This window comes from Takifugu rubripes, chromosome 1, assembly GCF_901000725.2.
Source record: "Takifugu rubripes chromosome 1, fTakRub1.2, whole genome shotgun sequence".
Taxonomy (NCBI): domain Eukaryota; kingdom Metazoa; phylum Chordata; class Actinopteri; order Tetraodontiformes; family Tetraodontidae; genus Takifugu; species Takifugu rubripes.
This window is the reverse complement of record NC_042285.1, coordinates 23,393,269-23,413,374: the sequence shown is the minus strand read 5'-3', so window position 1 is coordinate 23,413,374 and position 20,106 is coordinate 23,393,269. Positions and strand designations below refer to the sequence as shown.

At 46.5% G+C, this 20,106-nt stretch overlaps 1 protein-coding gene across 1 annotated transcript in view; it reads left to right on the top strand.

Moving 5' to 3' along the window:
* The window catches only part of lrp1bb (low density lipoprotein receptor-related protein 1Bb), a 176,482-nt gene that overhangs the window by 146,785 nt on the left and 9,591 nt on the right, over positions 1-20,106 (top strand). Inside the window, 26 exon segments of the mRNA XM_029843977.1 lie at positions 1,238-1,360; positions 2,999-3,180; positions 3,313-3,512; positions 3,673-3,861; positions 3,940-4,088; positions 4,217-4,310; positions 4,478-4,594; positions 5,683-5,802; positions 6,337-6,456; positions 8,283-8,399; positions 9,556-9,662; positions 10,366-10,498; positions 10,656-10,762; positions 10,884-11,016; positions 12,374-12,496; positions 12,623-12,745; positions 13,590-13,730; positions 13,992-14,126; positions 14,616-14,735; positions 14,823-15,064; positions 15,149-15,372; positions 15,754-15,860; positions 16,151-16,267; positions 16,361-16,534; positions 17,519-17,644; positions 17,804-17,968. Of these exon segments, the coding sequence (XP_029699837.1) occupies positions 1,238-1,360; positions 2,999-3,180; positions 3,313-3,512; positions 3,673-3,861; positions 3,940-4,088; positions 4,217-4,310; positions 4,478-4,594; positions 5,683-5,802; positions 6,337-6,456; positions 8,283-8,399; positions 9,556-9,662; positions 10,366-10,498; positions 10,656-10,762; positions 10,884-11,016; positions 12,374-12,496; positions 12,623-12,745; positions 13,590-13,730; positions 13,992-14,126; positions 14,616-14,735; positions 14,823-15,064; positions 15,149-15,372; positions 15,754-15,860; positions 16,151-16,267; positions 16,361-16,534; positions 17,519-17,644; positions 17,804-17,968 (3,688 nt within the window).

Sequence of the window (20,106 nt, the reverse complement as noted above, 5' to 3'; positions counted from 1 at the left end):
TTACAGCTGAATAAAACTCTCCAAAGGTACGCAGACTCATTTTCTAGGCTGAGGTTTGTGTCCAGTAAATCAGGGTTTACATGAGCTGTGTGATCATGAGATTCTCATGCACAGATGCCAGTAAAGTTAAGATATGAGACACCTCAAGATAAAGAATCAAGTGAAAACAGGCACAAATGATATCACACATGCACGTAAAACAGACCATTACAGCAGCTGTCACTAATTTAAACTGCTCAGTGATTTAATCCAAGAGCGCCTCCGTTCTATTCACCACACGATCTAATCATCAGATGTCTCGTATAAAAAGATTAAAATTCCGTTTCGTGTTTTTTTTTATTTTATATTTTAAAAAACCTCTCCACAAATAACAAAAGACGTTTTTGAAGTATTTTGAAGCCGTCCTCTCCCACCATAGAGATTAAACAGAAGCATCAGAACAAAAACTTCCATTTGTAGAATTCATTCAAGAGCCCTGCTGCTTATGAAAAAAAAAAAGTCAAATGTTATCAGTAAATGGTCTAAAATATTATGCTGTGATATCACAAAAACAGAATCTTCTATTTGAGGTTCCAGTGACAGTTTAGGGGTCGCTGTAGGCCTGGACCCTGACGCTGACGTGTGTGTGTGTGGCTGCTGCTCACGAAGAAGAAGAACTCTTCCTTCGACACCTGAAGGGTGTTGACGATCCGATGAAGACGTCTTATTCTGCCCGCCAGATTACCTGACACCACCTTTGCTGTAAAATGGCAGCATGAGGGATGGGGGGGGGGGGGGGGAGCGCTTGTTTTTCTGCTTGGTTTGACTGATGGCCGGGGTCAGAGGAGGAGAGTGACTGACTCACTCTGCTACTGTGATGGACATTTATGGCTCCTGCTTCAGACGCTCCAGAAGGCAGAAAGCGTCACGGCCTTTGAGGCGAAAACAGCAGAGTAAATATCAACAGTACGACAAACTTCAGAAGTTAAAGTATCGTTTGTGGTGAGAGGTAGGGAATGGACAAGAGAGGGGGGATGTCCAAAGGCTCAGTCAATGTCGGCATGCATCAGCACCCATCATCACTTTTGGGAAGGTGTTGGACTGTCTTCTTTGAGATAAAAAAATAAATGAAAAAGTCGAAACTGGGGCGTCTCCTCTAGCGCCACGTCTACTCAATGCAGCTTTCTTGGTCGTTACGTGTTGCAACACTTTCCATCGATTATCTTTGTTGAAACTGTAGGATTATTTCTCCACTCAGGGCCTCAACAACATCATCCACATAGACTTTGACTATAAGAAGGAATTCATCTACTGGGTGGACTCAACAAGGCCAAGTGGACGCAAGATCAACAGAATGCGCCTTAATGGAAGCGACCTCAAGGTACCGCCACATTTAGACGCCGTCTCTGATGGATTTCTGGTCTTTTTGCCACCCACACAAGACATAACATGTATTTAGAATGAGCAAATGAAAGTGCTACTGATCCTGCGCTAACGATCGCATGCTAAGGGGTAGTGCTGGGTGTAATCAACAAAGGTTTGCCTGGGTCACGGGATCAGAGCCCAGATGTCGGAGATGCGGCGATGACAGCAAAACACCTGCGGTGCTCCCGTTCCACATCTCATTAGCGCTGGTGTGTGGAGGGATTAGGCTTAGTCGGCTCAATTACTTCCACAGCCCCTTTTTGAGCCACCGCCACAGCTTAGCAGCAGAGTAAACTGTCAGGGACACAAATTGAGGAGTTTCTCACATTTGCTTAATTAAAACCCAACCGGTGCAACTGCAACCATCGCTGTACACAGAGGGGGGGTGAAGACCGGCGCCGCGCTGCTCACATCTTCCCTTAATCTGCAGGTTTATTCCAGCATCCATACGTGTGCGATACGTGAAGAGGCTCCTATGAAGATCCTACATGTTCCAAGTCACAAGTATTAATAATTCAACCTCTAAATATCGGCGTGTTGCAGCAGTGGCGTCGCTGCATTCATCTGCTGGCTGCATTTACTGCAGTTGTTATATGCATCTGCTTTGACAATGTGTTTCATTATGTACCCAAATCAGCAGTGTCACTGTTATAAACATGTAAACACAATTGAGTTAAATTAAGCCCACACCCGGTTTCTTTCATTTGATTCGTATGAGCAGCCTCCGCAATTGTAGGAATGATCAGTGAACTCATCTACAGCCTGTAATTTAAAAACAGAGCATGCATATTTATGCCCTCTATGGGTCAAGTTCCTGCTGTACCTTTGATTAAATGCACTTAGATTCAGCTCCTCGGTCTGTAAGTAACAACTCAAGCTACTGTTCTCTCATTCTCTCATTCTGAAAGCATTGCAGTCCTGAGCTCCAACTGCACAACCACCTTAAAGCAAAAGTCAATAAACTCTTTTATCAACAGAAATGTACACCTCTGTAATGAAATCACACCTGGAAAAGAGCTTGTCCAGGAATATCGACATGTACCGAGGTGCGGGGATGCTGTGCCCGGTCTGAAGACGGTTGCCTACTATAAGCACTCTGTAAATGAATGTAAATAAAAGTTACAGCTTGAGGAATATTGTTGCATGGCAACATTAATCTACAGCACCCCAGTGCCGAGACCATCAGTTTACGGGCAATTTATCATGATATCCAGCATCAAGAACTGTATATATTAAGCTTTAATTATGACTTTCTTGGGTTTTCCATATGCTATATATAGTCTTACCCTTTAGCATTTCATGGTCTTTTTAGAACGTTGTCCCAGATTAATGCTGATGCTCTTTGAGACAATTTCCGCCATAGAATAGAGAAGGCGTAGCTATTACCGTGCCCAACATGGACTTCTCCCATTCGTCAGATGGGTGAGCATTTTGATCTTGATTCGGGAAAAAAACATTGCTGACCAACAGAAACCAGAAACACTGATAATACTGGGATATTTCAGTCATATAAGGATAGAAAAGTGTTGACTGTACTTTGTGTTTCTTAGTGGTTCAGACTCGTTTGAAACGTCCCCCTCTCTGTCTTACGTAGATTGTCCACAGGACGGCGGTACCCAGTGCCTTAGCAGTGGATTGGATCGGAAAAAATCTTTACTGGTGTGACGCTGAGAGAAAAACATTAGAAGTGTCCAGGGCCAATGGCCTATATCCTACAATCCTGATCAGTTCCGGCCTCAGAAATCCCTCTGATCTCGCTCTGGACCCGCAGGCAGGGTAAGCGGAGCACCACTATTAGCACATCCCTTTAACTCCAACCATCGTGCCATGTGATGCATTTCTTATGACAGAGAAGGAGAATAAAAATGAGCATTAATTGTTTTCTAATATTTTCATACTCCTGACCAGCTACGTGTTCTGGGTGGACTGTTGTGAGCCCCCTCACATCGGGCGCATTGGAATGGATGGACGGGGTCAAGTGGTTATCATTGACAAAGAGATCTATAACCCCAGCGCCCTCACCATCGATTATACAAACAAGAGGATCTACTGGGCAGACGACAACCACATCTTGCTCGCCAACATGGACGGCACACAACGACGCAAAGGTGAGCCTCGTCCGTCTGCCAATATGGATTCGATAGCTGCAGAGAACGGCTCCACCTTGCAGCTTCTGTTGACGTTAAAGTGGTGCCGTAACCTCTTTAGCATGTGCACATAAATGCTCTGTAGCGTTTGAAAAAAAGGATTCAATTAAACTCTCCACAGTGGCCTATGAACATATTCAGGGGGTGATGGCCCTCACGTTGTTTGAGGACTTTGTTTACTGGACTGATGGGAAGTCCAAATCGTTACGACGTGCTCATAAGACGACGGGTACCCAAGGGATTGAGCTGCTCAACTCCTGGCAGGCCATCAAATCCATCAAGGTCTACCACTCGCTGCGGCAGCCTGAAGGTATTCCATCCATCTGCCTCCCATGTCCCACGTGTTCAGCATCATTTGGCTTTCATCTCGTATCCTTCCATCCTTCAGTTACTAAACATCAGTGCCAGATCGCCAATGGAGGATGCAGCCATCTCTGTCTTCTGTCTCCTGGTGGTGGACACAAATGTGCCTGTCCCACTAATTTCTACCTGGCTGCGGACAACAAGACCTGCCTGTCTAACTGCACCTCCAGTCAGGTCAGGTTCCCAACAGCTCCTTTGACCCTGTTGCTAATGTCTAATTGACTTTGAAGGGAACTGAGTCAAATGTCCACACTGAGGCCAAATCTTGTGTTTCTTTCTGTGTTGGCCGGCGATGCTAACAGTTTCGCTGTGGAACAGATGAGTGCATCCCTTTCTGGTGGAAGTGCGACACGGTGGATGATTGTGGGGACGGTTCGGATGAACCTGCTGACTGCCGTGAGTGCTCCACAACAGTATCACACCAAAAGGAGGCTTGTCTATCTGCTTTAGCCACTTTAGCTGAAGCTCCATGTTTGGGTGGTGTAATTCAGACGATTTCTGCACATAGTCTTGTGTTCTATCAAGTAACCACTGAATTATGTCCTTTCTTCCTTTTTAAACAGCTGAATTCAAGTGTCAGCCCGGGCGCTTTCAGTGCGGCACAGGTCTTTGTGCTCTCCCTCCATTCATCTGTGATGGAGAGAACGACTGCGGCGACAACTCAGACGAAGCCAATTGTGGTAAGGATAGATAAGTCATTGAGTTAGAACATCTGGTTGTTTCAGAACTGTGACTGGCAGAATCAATATATGTTGTTTTTTTCCCTTTTTGTCCTCACCTGTTAGAAATCTTTGGTAGTAAAACACGTAGTCGATGAATGCTTTACTTCTATAGCAGGTTTAAAAAACATTCAAGGTACTGTGCAGGTGTGTCCAAAGAACTGAAGGAAATAAATGTACTGAAGGATGTAAATGTACATGTTTTTCCATAACAGAGCTATAGGTCCATAACAGAGCTATAGGTTGCTAGTGCCTATGGTATGGAATGCTATCAAGGTTCTGTTAGGTTCAGTAAATTGGAGTTCATCCATGATGTGGTGTCACTAAGACAAGTGAGCAGGGGGTGTAGATGTAAACACAGGTGTCATCAGCAAAGAAGTGCACTCAGAGACACTTCTGGGAAACTGAATCAGGGGCAGCAAACAAAACAAATAATAGAGGCTCTAAAACTCAGCCCTGAGGAACTCTACAGGGGGCAGCCAGGGTGATCTGGAGAGTTAAGAGTTTAAATTACACCATTAAAGACCCTTATCAGTGCAGTTTCAGTAATATGATGGGCTCTGAAGCCAGACAAAAATGTAAACTTTGTGGATAGTTTAAAAAAAAAAAGCTGATTAAAAAGTATTTTCTCCAACACCTCAGATAAAAAGGCAATTTTGAGATGGGCCTGAAATAAGAGCGAAAGGAGTCGTCCAGGTTTGGATTTTTAATCAAAGGATGTACTATCGGGTGTTTAAACGCAGTCGGAACTGAGGCAGGTATTTATCAGAGCGAGAATATCTGATCCAACAGAAATTAAAACCTCCTTTAGAAGGTGAGCAGGGAGCCTATCTGTGCAGCAGTTAGCGCGGAGTAGCTCATGAACAAGGAAATAGGCTTCGACTGGTCAAACGCAGCAAAAACAAGGGACATTCACACGGGAGGAACTTTGTAGAGAACTTTAGCAACTCATTACAGGGACCAGGAAGGTCACCATGGCAATAAGAGGATTTAATACGATATGTTTATTTTGTTTATATGTCATTGACGACCCCATGTGACTCTTCCAGAGACATACATCTGCCTGTCAGGCCAGTTCAAGTGCACGAGGAAACAGAAGTGCATCCCTCTGAACCTGCGCTGCAACGGTCAGAACGACTGCGGGGACGGAGAGGACGAGACGGACTGCCGTAAGACCGTCTCTTCATCTTTGTTTCAATAGCGCCGTCTCAGAAATGGCGCAAGTGGGCCATGACATGGGCTGCTTTGTCAACACCGTCCGCCGTGTTAAAATAAAATAGGGGACTCTATTGAGGGTTTGGTGTATACTTTAGTTTATCCCAGACATATTATGAGTAGATTAAGACAAATGACTCTACTGGTGAGTTTTATCTGCTCTGAATTTCATTAGTTGTGCTAAAGGCAGCTTTTGTTTGGCCTGTTTTCATAAAAAAGATTTAGATCTTGAATCAGACACAGGATACCAACAGATTTTTGTGCCATGAAGTAATCACGATGTGTTCAAGTGTTTGCCGCTGCTTTGCCCGTCTCGCATATGATGTAAAAGGACCGACAGTGGGAACTAGAGCCAAGGAAAGCAGACGGAGACGCTAATTGCTAATGTCCTATCTTAGGCTGCAACGGTGACTGGATGGGATAGTGAAGACACTTTTTCGGAAGTGATGTGGTATTTTTCATGTTCTACTATCCATCTCTGCCTCCAGCCGAAAGCACGTGCTCACCAGACCAGTTCCAGTGCAAGGCCTCCATGCACTGCATCTCCAAACTCTGGGTCTGTGACGAGGACCCCGACTGCGCGGACGGGTCAGACGAGGCTAATTGCGGTGAGTTGCGGAAACCCACTTAACCATAAATCACATCGCTTCACCTAAGTTAAATAGGGGAGAATCGGATTTAATCTGAATTAATTTTACACTTGGCTTCACCCCGGCCCGACCGCTTCTCACCGTCTGACTGACTGCGTTCTGGGAGGGAGCGGTGAAGGACGGCTGCTCCGCCCGGTCAATGGCAGCGGAGGGGCGGGGCAGCGAGGGCAGCTGTCGGCGTCTCGCGCTTTGACACCCGGAGAAACACAATTAATTGAACTTGAACTATCGATCAGTTCAGTCACCTCGGGAATTTTCCCAGTTTGCAGAAAAAAACAACAGCAGCTGAGTGCAGCGACGTGCTGGGTGAATCTGCAGTATCGGATTGGTGCGTCTCAGTAACTGTCAGGACGCGCTCGTCAATAACGGCGCCACACTGAAGCGGGGATCGATGTCAACCCACTAAATGTAGTGTCATCGAAGCCGAGGCGTCTGTTAATCTGCAAATGCCGTTTCTCACTTGTTGTCTTTCTTAATTATCATCATTAACTTGCGAGCGGTTTGCTGATGTTTGATCCCGGCTGCTCACGCTGGATTATCCACAGCGCTCGTCAATGTCTCCATCACTTAAATGCACCTTCAACACTCCGCAGCACACGGCGGCGCTAATGCTGATATATGGCTATTTCATTTGAGCTTTGAATTACCTTAGACTGGTAAAGGAACTCTTGCTTGTTGGGACTGTAATGAGCAGCGACTTGGCAGGGAAATGTTGTGTTTTCCCCCCTTGTTACATCTTTTATATCCTGTAAGTGACTAAGCTGCTTCCTAATGAGTTCCTGCCTTGTGTGTTCCGCCGCTGCGCTCGGCTTTGCCTCCCGAATCCTCTCCTCCTGCTGTCATGTTGGAAAGAGATCCAGGCAGAATCGGTCGGCCTCCTCGATTTGATGCGTCTCTTCCCTGACTGATAACACTTGGCTATTGTCCCTGACGATGTCTCCACCGAGAGGACGTTTAGAAGGCGTGTTCTAAGTTTGACTTTGAAAGGAGGATGTAGACGTGCTGCTGCAGGAATCAGAGCGTGTGTTTATTTCTGAGATTTTTTTAAAATAAAAATTAAACTAGTGTTATTTTAGAAGGACCCGAACTTCCAGCAGCGACACGCGTCCAAAAATCCAAACCCCAGACAGCAAATACAGTCCAAGCGCAGCTGAATAAGACGTTCCAATCACATTATTGGATGTTGCAGGTGACATTTTGCTGCTGGGGTCCAATCCCAATTATGAAGCTTGACATTTTTGCAGGCACGATTGGCTTTGACCAAAGTCTGGGGCCATTTTCATTCCAACAACACATTACTTTCAAAGCAACTACTCAGAAAACGGACAAATATTATCTGTTGTTGTCATCAGCATTCAACAAATACGTCGATTTCTCCGACTCGCGCTTGGGGGACGGTCAGAGGTGACTGAAAACGAGCGACGGCATTTAAAATTTCCACCAAGAATGTTTTGGGTCCTGTGTGATCGAGCAAAAAATCTTCATCTTTGGGGTTTGTTGTGTTTTGAAATTCTCTTGGATGTTTTCTTGAAGGAAGTTCAGTGTTACCCACTCTGTGTCACAAACTCTGGAGGATGATTGGTAGCACAGTCAGGTATTTCATCTTGCAGCGCATCAGCCTCTGGAGTGAATTCTGTGTTTTTGAACTCCGAGTCAGAGTTGTTCAGGGAAACCCTGAGGAAACAATGATTACACCTAGAAAATATGATAGCTAGCAGCGTATTAATATTCATGCTCTTTGAAGCCATTTTCATCTTCGTGTTTGTTTGCTCCTGATGAAAAAGATGAAAAGACCTGCGGACCTCATGAATTCCGCTGCGAGAATAACAACTGCATTCCCGACCACTGGAGGTGCGACAGCCAGAACGACTGCGGAGACAACTCAGACGAGGAGAGCTGCAGTGAGTGTCTGCCTGCCTCACTTTTTTCTTCCCCGTCGCTTCGCTTTTGTTCCTTTGCAAACACTGCCGATGTTCCGCCTGCGTGCTCTGACAGCGGTGGCTCGGACTCCTGAGTGCCTCCGCCGACCCTCCCTGACGCACGCGCCTATTACTGTACGCTGGTTTCTGCTAGGTTTTTCCTTTCTGTTCACCCTTGATTAAGCCAGACACGACTCCATTTAAGGGATGTTCCTAGCATCTGTGCTGTTGTCTCCAAGACACCTGCGCTCATTCATCGGTTTTTTTTCTTTCTAAAAGGCATCCGTCATATTTCCAAGCACCCCCCTCCACACACACACACACACCTTTTCCATGCGTGCATTTCGTGCTACCTTTGTCTGCATTCATAAACATTTTTCTCTAGTCCTTGTATACAGAGCTGTTTCGGATTAGCTTTAGAATTTAATCTTGATGATTATGTAAATTAGCATCCTCAAGAAAGCACTGAACACAAAGACTCGTGCATGCGAGCGCCACTGTTGGTGCATCTAACAAATGCGAGCAGTCCCTCTATGTGCTGTTTGCTGTGCATGCATCATTTATGTGCTATATTAGCTTCTTATTCTCCACACCTATTAATGTCACTTAAAATGCAAATAAAAGCCAGTCAAGTGGTGAATGGCAAAGCATTAAGTAGGTGCTCCGGCAGACAGCAGCACGGCTGCAAATCAGATTTTGCTGCAATGCCTGTTGGGAGTTCCTGTTGCAGAGCACAACTCATAACACACATTCTGCGTTAGCTAACAGTCGGCGATAACAAGGGGAGGTCCCAGACAGTGGATCTAATGCAGCTGTTTAGCTGCGCCCTAATGTTGTCCTCAGGGACAGACTTGCACTAAATAACAGACACGAGATTTTTGGCTTTGGGTGCCTTGATTGTGCGCGGAGCATTGCATGTATTTACATCTTGATCAGCTATGCCGCTTTCTACTGTTCTAACACAAAATGACTCTTAATTAGCTGACAAGACGGTGCTGCCAGAGCATTAGCATTAGATTGTAAACACAGAATGTGGGGCTGCTAATACCATCAGGGGAGATATACTTATTGTCTGTTCTATTAGGAAAAGGCCCAGTTTAGCAAGGCTTTTATGACTTTTATGTCTTTCTCAATATAGAGCCCGTCACTTGCAACCATAAAGAATTTGCCTGCGCTAACGGCGACTGCATCTCCTCTCGCTTCCGCTGTGATGGAGACTACGACTGCCTGGACAATTCAGATGAGGCCAGTATTTATTGTTGATTTCGTGTTTGAGTGTTTCATTCAACAACGAGAAATGGAAATGATATTTGTAATGTGTAATGTGTGTTTCAGTTCTAATATATTTCTAATGTGTTGACCCAAATGTCATTGTCTTTTAACTAGATTCCAAATCATGTCAGAAAATCTCCTCATGATGATCATTTTTGCGCTTTAGTTGCACCTTTTTTCCCTTTAGGAAAACCTAATACGCCATGAATTACAGGGAACTGTTGTGGATAGTTTATAAATACGTAATCACGTATTTAGCTTTAAAATTGTGAGCCCAGTTTTTTTGTCCTGGCGTCTTTGTCCTCCACTGAGTCCTGTTATTGCCGAGCGTACAAGAAGAATTCCTCGTTAGCAATGAGGAAGCAGCAGAACAGCTAATGCGAGCCTGTTGTTGAGATTCATCTTCATTGTTCTTGCTTCAGTCTTTTCCCAACTAGTTTATTTATAGACAGCATATTCTCCGGTGCAAAACCACAAAACCCTTAATAACCCCCCCATAGGTGTCTCCGCCCTGCCAGTTTCAGGCTCAGGAAAAGAAAATAAAGCTGTTTTTGTGTGGAAATCTTAGTTACTTCAGTGGAAATTTAACACCAAGGCAAAACTTTAGTCTAGTTTTCTTTCTATGCCAATGTAGTCGTCTGTATTTATGCCGTGCTTTCATTTCATTTGGCTGTAGAGAGGCTGTGAGGAGCGCTGTGCAGACGACCAGTTCCAGTGTCTCAATAACCTCTGCATCTTGCTGAAGTGGCTCTGCGACGGCCAGGAGGACTGCAAGATGGGGGAGGACGAGAGGAGCTGCCAAGGAACAGGTGAGAAGCCTGATAAACCACATTACTGATGCTTCTCAACGCCTACCAGAAGTTTCAGAACGTTCTTTCTGCAGTGAAGAGATGGTTCGCCCAGCGATCCAACGGGTGTGGCGTGATCTCGTGATCTCCACACACAGGTTGACTAACGCCTGTTCAGTTCTCCCCACATGTTCCCTCAACGAGTACGTGTGTGCCAGCGGAGGCTGCGTCTCAGCCAGCCTGCGGTGCGACGGACACGATAACTGCCTGGACGGCTCGGACGAGGTCAGTGCGGCCTCCATTCGTCAAAACACTCTTTTCCCAACCTCCAGTAGCCAATTATCCACTGAAAAAGTGCCGTGGACGGGTGAGACGCTCTGACATCTGCCGCTTCCTGTCCCGCTAGATCGGCTGCGTGAAGGAGTGCCGGGAGGACGAGTTCCTGTGTTTGAACCGAGCGCACTGCATCCCGCGGCGCTGGCGCTGCGACGAGGTCTTCGACTGCATGGACCACAGCGACGAGGAAAACTGCAGCCAGGGTAGGCGTCCACGGGACCGGGACCGGGCGGCAACATAGCGTCAGCATGCAAATATCTGATAAATGAAATATCAACAGCCAGAAGGATTAGAGATGACGTCATTAGCGGGTAATAGTTAGCATTATTGTAGTTAGCATTATTGTATGACAGTCGAGGAGATCAGACCCTTCAGCTCAGTCACCGGCTTTATTCACCCCCTGGTGATTCCTTTTAGAGCAGGGGTGGGCAAGTCCAGTCCTCGAGGGCCGTATCCAAGCCAGACTTTCTGTCCTACAGGTAAACACTTACCTGGGGTTCCCTTTACCTTGGTGAAAGCGGTTTCTCCCTGGTAGGATGCAAAACATGGCTGGATTCCAGCCTTCATGGATTGGACTGGCCCATCAAAGGAGGTCAAATCCATTCCTCGAGGGTTGCATCCTACCAGGCAGGAAATGCTTTCACCAAGGTAAATGAAACCCCAGGTGAGTGTTTACCTGTCGGACAGAAAGTCTGGCTTGGATACAGCCCTCCATGCCCACCCCTGTTTTAGAGCCACATAAGAAGATAAATACACTGGTGACAGTGGGAAAGTGGTTAAATGACAGGTTGGAGAGAGACAAAGAGTCTGGTATGAGACATTTTTATGGCAAAAAGTGACTCATGAGAGTGGTAAAAATCAGTGGTTTCACAGAGGATAAAAGGTGGTATTTACTTATTTATTGTAGCACTGTGCTCATAGCTAATTTTAAGTATTCCAACGACGGTTTAATCTCCTCCGTTTGGTCTGGTTATCTGTAAGAGTGAGGAGGGAAGGGAGGAAGTCTGTTGCATATTTATGGCTGATAATCGGGGCTGTTGACAGGCTGCTGTCCAAACAAATGGAGTTTCCTATCAGTTTGGACATAAAGGCTTAGCGCTGCGGTGTTGCTCCGCCACTGCTGTTTGATCATGACTTAATTAAACATTGAGTTTGTGATTCACCGTCCTGCCGTTGCCAAATAACACGTCGGTGTTTATGTTTTAATAAAAAGAAAAAAGGTAAATATCAATATTTGCCATCTCACCACAGCTACAGCTCACCCAGAACAGCCTCATGTGAGTTTTAATCCTCACGGAGGAGGTAGTTGGTTAAAAGATGCTGTAGAACATGAAGCTGCTTCGACTTGGGTTTAGATCAGAGCGTTCTGGAGATCCTGACCTGATATTAGAGCTCTTTCAAGAGCTCTCGAATCACTTTTCAACATTTTAGTTTTGACACATTCAAACCCTTAAAATGGTGATGACTCATTTGTCAATTTCACTTCAAAGAAAAAACTAAGATGATGATGTAAATGTGTTTTTTTATTTGACAGAAGCTCTTTTCTGTCTGTGATTGCAGGCGCTTCCTTCTGCCGGGCCGACGAGTTCATCTGCAACAACACCTTATGTAAACTTCACATGTGGGTCTGCGATGGCAGGGACGACTGTGGCGACAACTCCGATGAGGACGCAGACATGTGTGGTAGGGCTGAGACGTCCTTTCAAGACACACAATAAAGATTTTATAAGCCCCTTTTTCCCTGCGACGCCACCCGTCGGTGCCTCATGACGGACGCGCTCATCAGCTTTCGTGTCTCTCTGACCTCAGCGAGGCGTCCCTGTCCTCCGACCAGGCCGTTCCGCTGCAGGAACGACCGTGTCTGCCTGCGCTCCCAACAAGTCTGTAACAAGGTGGACGACTGCGGGGACAACTCGGACGAGGACGAGTGCGGTGAGCCCAGAATGCACTGCTGCATGAGCCCCGCTGGGGCCCCGGGTCCTGTTGTAGGAGAGCCATCCATCCATCCATCCATCCATCCATCACCAAAATATTATGTCAGAATTTGGATAGTTAAGTCAAAGAATTCCCAGACCAGGAATCTCTACATATATTTCAGTGCCCCCCCCCCCCCCCCCCACAGCACCAGACGGACCCCCTGCTCTCACTGGGCACTTTAAAACTCATTTGCTTCATGAGGTGAACCAGTGCATCCTTCCCCATTCATTCCAAAATGTCCCCTTCACCACCCCCGACGTGCATAAAGGCAGAACCACTCGGGTGACGCTCCGAAATGATCACACGGCGCAGGCAGCTGCGGAGGAAGGAAATCCCCTGCATATTCTCATCTTTCACTCTTTCATCCCTTTTGTCCCACATTCATCTTATTCTCTGATTCCATTGATTCATCCATCCATCTCTGTGCTCACTCCATTACCTCTCACCATTGTATGAGTCCTCCCACCATCCATCCTTTCAATCTCCCTTTAAAGCCATTGTTCCCTCCCCCGTCTCGGTTGTGTTCCTTCCCTCTTTTTCCCCTCTTCTGCATGTGATGGATGGGCCCGCTCTCTTCCTATATTATGAAATCCAAACCATACAGTTATTTCAAGTTACTCACTGAATACAAGACAGCATTTTTGGTTGGTATAGCTGCGACATCAATAAAATAAATCAGCTCCCTCATTTGCTCGTGTCGTTCCACCATTGGAAATTGGGATACGACTTTAAACATAATTGCAGCAATTCTGGGCGTGTGGTTATTTTTTCTGAGGTGAGACTGTGTGTGCACGAGCAGGGACGGTGACTCGGAGATCTCGGCCTTGTGGGAAGACAGAGTTTACCTGCAGCAACCAGCGCTGCATCCCAATGCAGCTGCAGTGTGACCTTTTCAACGACTGCGGCGACGCCGGCTCCGATGAGCAAGATTGCAAAGCCCGTAAGTGCGGCGTCAGTTGACGTGAGCAAACATCAAAGCACCATTGAGGGGAGATAAAAAGGTGCCAAGGGTCACCGCGCTGCTATCTTAGCCGGCTCATTTTCGCCAGTATGTTTTGATATTTATGGTAATGTATGTGCGAGCGCGCTGGAGTGCCCTCTGTGGAAGACGGCGGGGCTTTGGTGGTTTCTGCACATCAAAGGAAAAACCCAGCCGTTCCCCGGGATGCAAAAGGACTCAGGTTGTTGTCTTTGTTGGTAGTGTCCAGCGGAGACGTATGTGGCAAGAAAACCAATCCATGCGGAGAGGACGCCGTCTGCAACCAGACCAACGTTCACGGCATCTGCCAGTGCAAGGCTGGCTTCCAGAGGAGCCAGGAGGGCGGCCAGTGCGAAGGTGATGCATCCACGGCTCGTTTCCTTCCATCGCTCACGTTTCTCTTTCCGTAGTTTCTGCAAGGTTTAAGGAGCAACGGCAGTTTGTGGCAATAAAGTTGACATAATGTTCAGTTGTGTCAACTCGCGTTAAACGAGGTCGTTAATTCTGCAACAGGCTGCCAGTTTCCCTCATTGTTGATGGAGTTTTGTTGACAGGACACACACTGGCTGACGGTGTTGTGCTGATAGGGAAAATGGAATTAAGCAAAGCTGAAAAGAACGTCAGCGTTTCACCTGCGGCACAACGCTGCATAAATCAGGAAAATGTGTCTGGCAAATTATTAGATATTCTGTGTTTATGCTACTTTGTTCTATTGGGGTGTTGAGAGTAAAAATGATGAACAAATGCTTTTTCAGATTTCTTTTTGAATCTGCCAAGATTTCACCATTTTAGACACCAGAATGGTTTTTGATGGATCAAATGTTCGGTGGATCGTCTCTGTTTCAGAGGTTAACGAGTGTCTGCAGCTGGACACGTGTCCTCATTACTGCACCAACACGAAAGGATCCTTCAAATGTACCTGTGACAGAAATTACAAGGACGTCAACGGCAACTGCGTGGCTAAAGGTAGCTGCTGACCTCCGAACACAACCGTACGTCTCCATGACAACGGGTTATTCAATTCAACCTCCCTGCTGTTCTCTCCTCTGGCAGGACCAGAAGACCGAGTCTTCTACGTGGCCAATGATACGGAGATCCGGAGTTTTGTGTACCCGTTTAACCAGAGCCAGGGGCAGAAGGTCCTCACCCACGTTGAGGATAACGCTCGTATCATCGGCATGGACGCTCTGTTCCACCACCAGAAGTTTGTCTGGGCCACCCAGTTTAACCCCGGTGGGATATTTTACAAAGACATAGTGGAACGAGGTCAGACCAAAGCACAGACCAAAAACATTGTGAGTAATCTCAAAAAAATTTTATTCACTCTTAGCCCACTTTCACAAGATTTTATTGACCAATAAAATGACTTTTGATGACAGTGTTCGGACTTCCGGAGGCCGAGGGACATCTCGGCTGATTGGATCACGGGCAACATTTACTGGACCGACCACTCCCGAATGCACTGGTTCAGCTATTACACAGCACACTGGACCAAGCTGCGCTACTCCATCAACGTGGGCCAGCTGAGAGGACCCAACTGCACCCGCTTGATTACTGACATTGCAGGAGAGCCGTACGCCATCGCCGTCAACCCGGCCAGAGGGTGAGGCGTCCACCAACCCTACTCTACGAACATATACATGCCTCGTTGGCGCTATGAAAGGGAGCAGCTGAGAACTTCTGCTAGTTGAGAAGATATCGCTGCAGAGATCGAGTCCCATAAAACTGATTTAAAGGTCATAAAATGTAAAGACGTGATTGCAGTAGGGAAATCTTTTGCAGGGGAAGTGGCATTCCAGAGATCTTTTAGAAACTACTTCAAGTGAAGCAGCTTTAGTTTCTTTTCTTCCGCGTCGTCCTTGTGGAGCAGTCGTGGGTTAGCATCCGTAGCAACGAAGCGTCGCGCCTTCACACAGTTCTCAGACTGTAGCAGACGTCGCTGGCATGTGCCATGTTAACATGAACATAACTGTGTCTGCTGTAGGATGATGTATTGGAGCGTTATAGGCGATCACGCTCATATAGAGGAATCTGGCATGGATGGATCTCTGCGCCGAGTGCTGCTGGAGAAAAATCTAAGGAGACCCACTGGTAGGTTTCCACTGATGGCCTTCACCAGTTGGCTGTAATGGTCCTGTGTTTACTTTATAGCTTGGTAAATACTGTATCACAGCATGTGCACGTGGACGGCAGTGCCAGCGGGGGGGCTCAGCAGGATGTCATGTCGGTGGTCTGTAAATCCACAGCTGCCATTCCTATTATTTGTGACAGGAAGTGATTCAGGCCTGTCTGATGTGTTTGTAATTAACTCGGCTTTAACTTCCTGATCGGAGCCTCTCTGTGGTGGGAAACAAAGTATGCAGTTTCTTCTTCGTTCACAGGACTCGCTGTTGATTATTTCAACCATCGGTTGTACTGGGCGGATCCCGAACTCTCACATATCGGGAGCGTGAGGACGGATGGCTCCGACCCTCTGGTGACAATCAGTGAGAAACACGGTAAAGTCAAACGGAACATCAACGATGAGCTCGCTCCTGCTGCGCCTCGCTTTGATAACGGTTTTTATTCCCGTCTGTCGGCTGGACTTTCAGGAATCTCCCAACCTTATAGAATTGATATTTTTGAAGACTACATCTATGGAACTGGAGTCAAACACGAGGTCTTCAAAATTCACAAGTATGGAAAACAGCCAGTGGAATTCCTCAATTTGGGAATGGTGAAACCCACCAATGTTCTGATCTACCATCGTTACAAACAGCAGGATGGTGAGTGATGTCTGCCCACCCATCCATCCATCCATCCATCCATCCATCATCCATCCATCCATCCATCCATCCATCCATCCATCCATCCATCCATCCATCCATCCATCCACCCACCCACCTACCCATCCATCCATCCATCCATCCATCCATCCATCCATCCATCCATCCATCCACCCACCCACCTACCCATCCATCCATCCATCCATCCATCCATCCATCCATCCACCCACCCACCTACCCATCCATCCATCCATCCATCCATCCATCCATCCATCCATCCATCCATCCATCCATCCACCCACCCACCTACCCATCCATCCATCCATCCATCCATCCACCCATCCATCCATCCACCCATCCATCCATCCATCCATCCATCCATAGTTATGTTAGGTCAGTCAGGTCAGTTTTTCACCTCATTTATGTTCCAGGAATACTTGAGTCTAATTATATAGTATAAAGTGCAGGAAAGGTGTTCTTGGTGTTTCCTGGCAAGGTCTGCAACATGAAAACAGGTGACCATAATTGGAATGGGCTTTATTTTATTTCTTAATAAAGAAAAAAATGGACTTCTGGATCTGTCTTAACATTCTTGATGGCTTTAGAAACTAATCAAGCCTGGAATATACAGAAATGTCTGATCTCAAACCGGAAAATTAAAAACTCCTGCGTTATTTTTTTGGGCCGACTTAAGAGACATGGGTTAAATACAGGGATCACCTTATGAATAAATAATCCGAGGCATCTTTTGGACCTGCCAAACCTTTTGTTTACCTCCTTTGTGTTGTTTTACCATAAATTTTTTATTTGCTGTGACTGTCACATATTCAGTCATTTCGGTCAATTTTTTTCAAAATAAGGCAATTATAATTGTTTTCTCCTCTCAGAAATGAGATTGACTGTACCCTTGAGATAATACGACACAGAGGTGGGGGGACAGCCTATGCAGAATATCAATAATGTATTTTTATTCTTTCTCCACAGCATCAAATCCCTGTCTGAGGATGTCCTGTGACTTCATGTGTCTCCTCAACCCCGCGGGGGCCAGATGTACCTGTCCAGAGGGCAAAGTACTGATCAACGGCACCTGTGCCGACGCCATTGTCTCAGGTAGGCCTGTTCTTGGCACATTTGGCCTCTCATTTACCCTGAATAGAGGCAGGATGAGGCATCTAAACAATAAGGGAACGCGATGAACCGACTCGCTTTTCACACTACTGACGACATAAAAGGGAAGCGATGTGTGATGGAGACTCTGTGGTTGTGAAGGTGAACTGTGCCGCCCTCCCTGTGAGAACGGAGGCCGCTGTCTAGCCAATGAGAAGGGAGACTGGAGGTGCTACTGCTGGCCTGACTTTTCGGGGGAGCGCTGTGAGGCCAACCACTGTACGGACTACTGCCTCAACGGAGGCACGTGCATGGGTTCACCTCTGGGTAGGTCCACTTCAAATACGATGAATTTACTGTATGGGCCGCTTTCAATTCTCTGCCTTATAAACAAAGCAGATAAACCCACAGCAGTGCAACAAGCTATTCAGACATCATTGGTTCCTAACAGGGGCGCAAACACCTGCACGCATTTGTGCAGTGTTGTGCAGAGTTTTGCTCCGTTGGGGTCCACCCCCAAGGATGCGTCAGCAGACAGGGATTAAGCAAACGACAGCTGTGAAATTAAATATGATTTCTTATATGCTGGAAAAAACATGTGGCACTTTCCATCCTTGGCTGGGTGGATCTGTCACTCTTGGCTGTTGCAAGAAATGCTGGGAAACTAAAATAAGAGCTACTTCAGTCGCTGTAATTATGCTGCCTAAAGTCATATACAGTAGCGCCGGAAAGAGCCGCCGCCAGTTTCTGGTTTCCAAGCAACTGCAAATGCTGTCATGGGAGGATCGGAATTCCTAGGACTGAAAAAGAAGTTTAAAAATCGGCCGCATTTTTGCTTTTAATCTGTGAATCGGAAACAGACAAACAGGAATAAATAAATAAATAAATAAATAACACACCAAAGTATTCCAGTATTTGCTTTGCTTTTTTTTAAATCAGTTGACAGAAACAGGACTGTTACATTTGTCCTGTCTAAAAGGTCAGAATTGCAACATGCACATCAACGTGCGTGTGTGTCTGTTTAGTTGTTTTTTCCCCAAACAGCATACAGGTGTATAGTTTGATGGTCCTGAAAGGATTTTCCCAGAAACCACAGAGATTATCCCAGCCACAGAGTTGTCAAGTGTGAAATTACCAGGCACATTTATGTGACCTACATGGTGAGACCTGTATCCATGGCAACATTATTGTCTGCCAGGCAAGCAGTCCCGCACGGGCAGAGACAACTGTGGCCTTGTAAAACAGCTCTGATGTTCTTCCTGTCCATTAGGAAGCTGGGAGTGAACTCCGGTCTAAAGATGTGTTGGGAAGCTTTTCCATAAAACAAACAATAATGGAAAAGAAATGCAATTCCAGCAACATTACACATGCAGGACAGCAGAAGAGAGGACAGGACAGGATAGCAGAAGAGAGGACAGGACAGGACAGCAGAAGAGAGGACAGGACAGGATAGCAGAAGAGAGGACAGGACAGGACAGCAGAAGAGAGGACAGGACAGCAGAAGAGAGGACAGGACAGCAGAAGACAGGACAGGACAGGACAGCAGAAGAGAGGACAGGACAGCAGAAGAGAGGACAGGACAGGATAGCAGAAGAGAGGACAGGACAGGACAGCAGAAGAGAGGACAGGACAGCAGAAGAGAGGACAGGACAGGATAGCAGAAGAGAGGACAGGATAGCAGAAGACAGGACAGGACAGGATAGCAGAAGACAGGACAGGACAGCAGAAGAAAGGACAGGACAGCAGAAGACAGGACAGTAAAAGACAGAACAGGACAGCAGAAGAGAGGACAGGACAGCAGAAGACAGGACAGTAAAAGACAGAACAGGACAGCAGAAGAGAGGACAGGACAGCAGAAGACAGGACAGTAAAAGACAGAACAGGACAGCAGAAGAAAGGACAGGACAGCAGAAGAGAGGACAGGACAGCAGAAGACAGGACAATAAAAGACAGAACAGGACAGCAAAAGAGAGGACAGGACAGGACAGCAGAAGACAAGACAGCAAAAGAGAGGACAGGAGAGGAAACAGGACAGGACAGCAAAACACAGAACAGGACAGCAGAAGAGAGGACAGGAGAGGAAACAGGACAGGACAGCAAAACACAGAACAGGACAGCAGAAGAGAGGACAGGAGAAGAGAAGAGGACAGGAGGGACACAAGGATTAATCAATGGACATAATCCTGAGAACTACATAAGAGATCGATAATGAAGAGAGACGCATCACAGCAGCCGTCAGAATCATGATTTTAGAGCTGATTTTAGAGCTGATTTAGAGCTGATTTTAGAGCTTAACGGGTCTCCAGCGTTCAGAAGGCTGCTGCTATGGTCACAACGTTCCCGTTATGCTATTGTCATCTGAGCTGATGATCCACTTTAAACCGACTTCCAAAAGCATTCGGGGGAAGCGAATAAACTGATCTGAGCCTGAGCAAAACACAAGCACGGGTTAAAAGAAAAGAAAG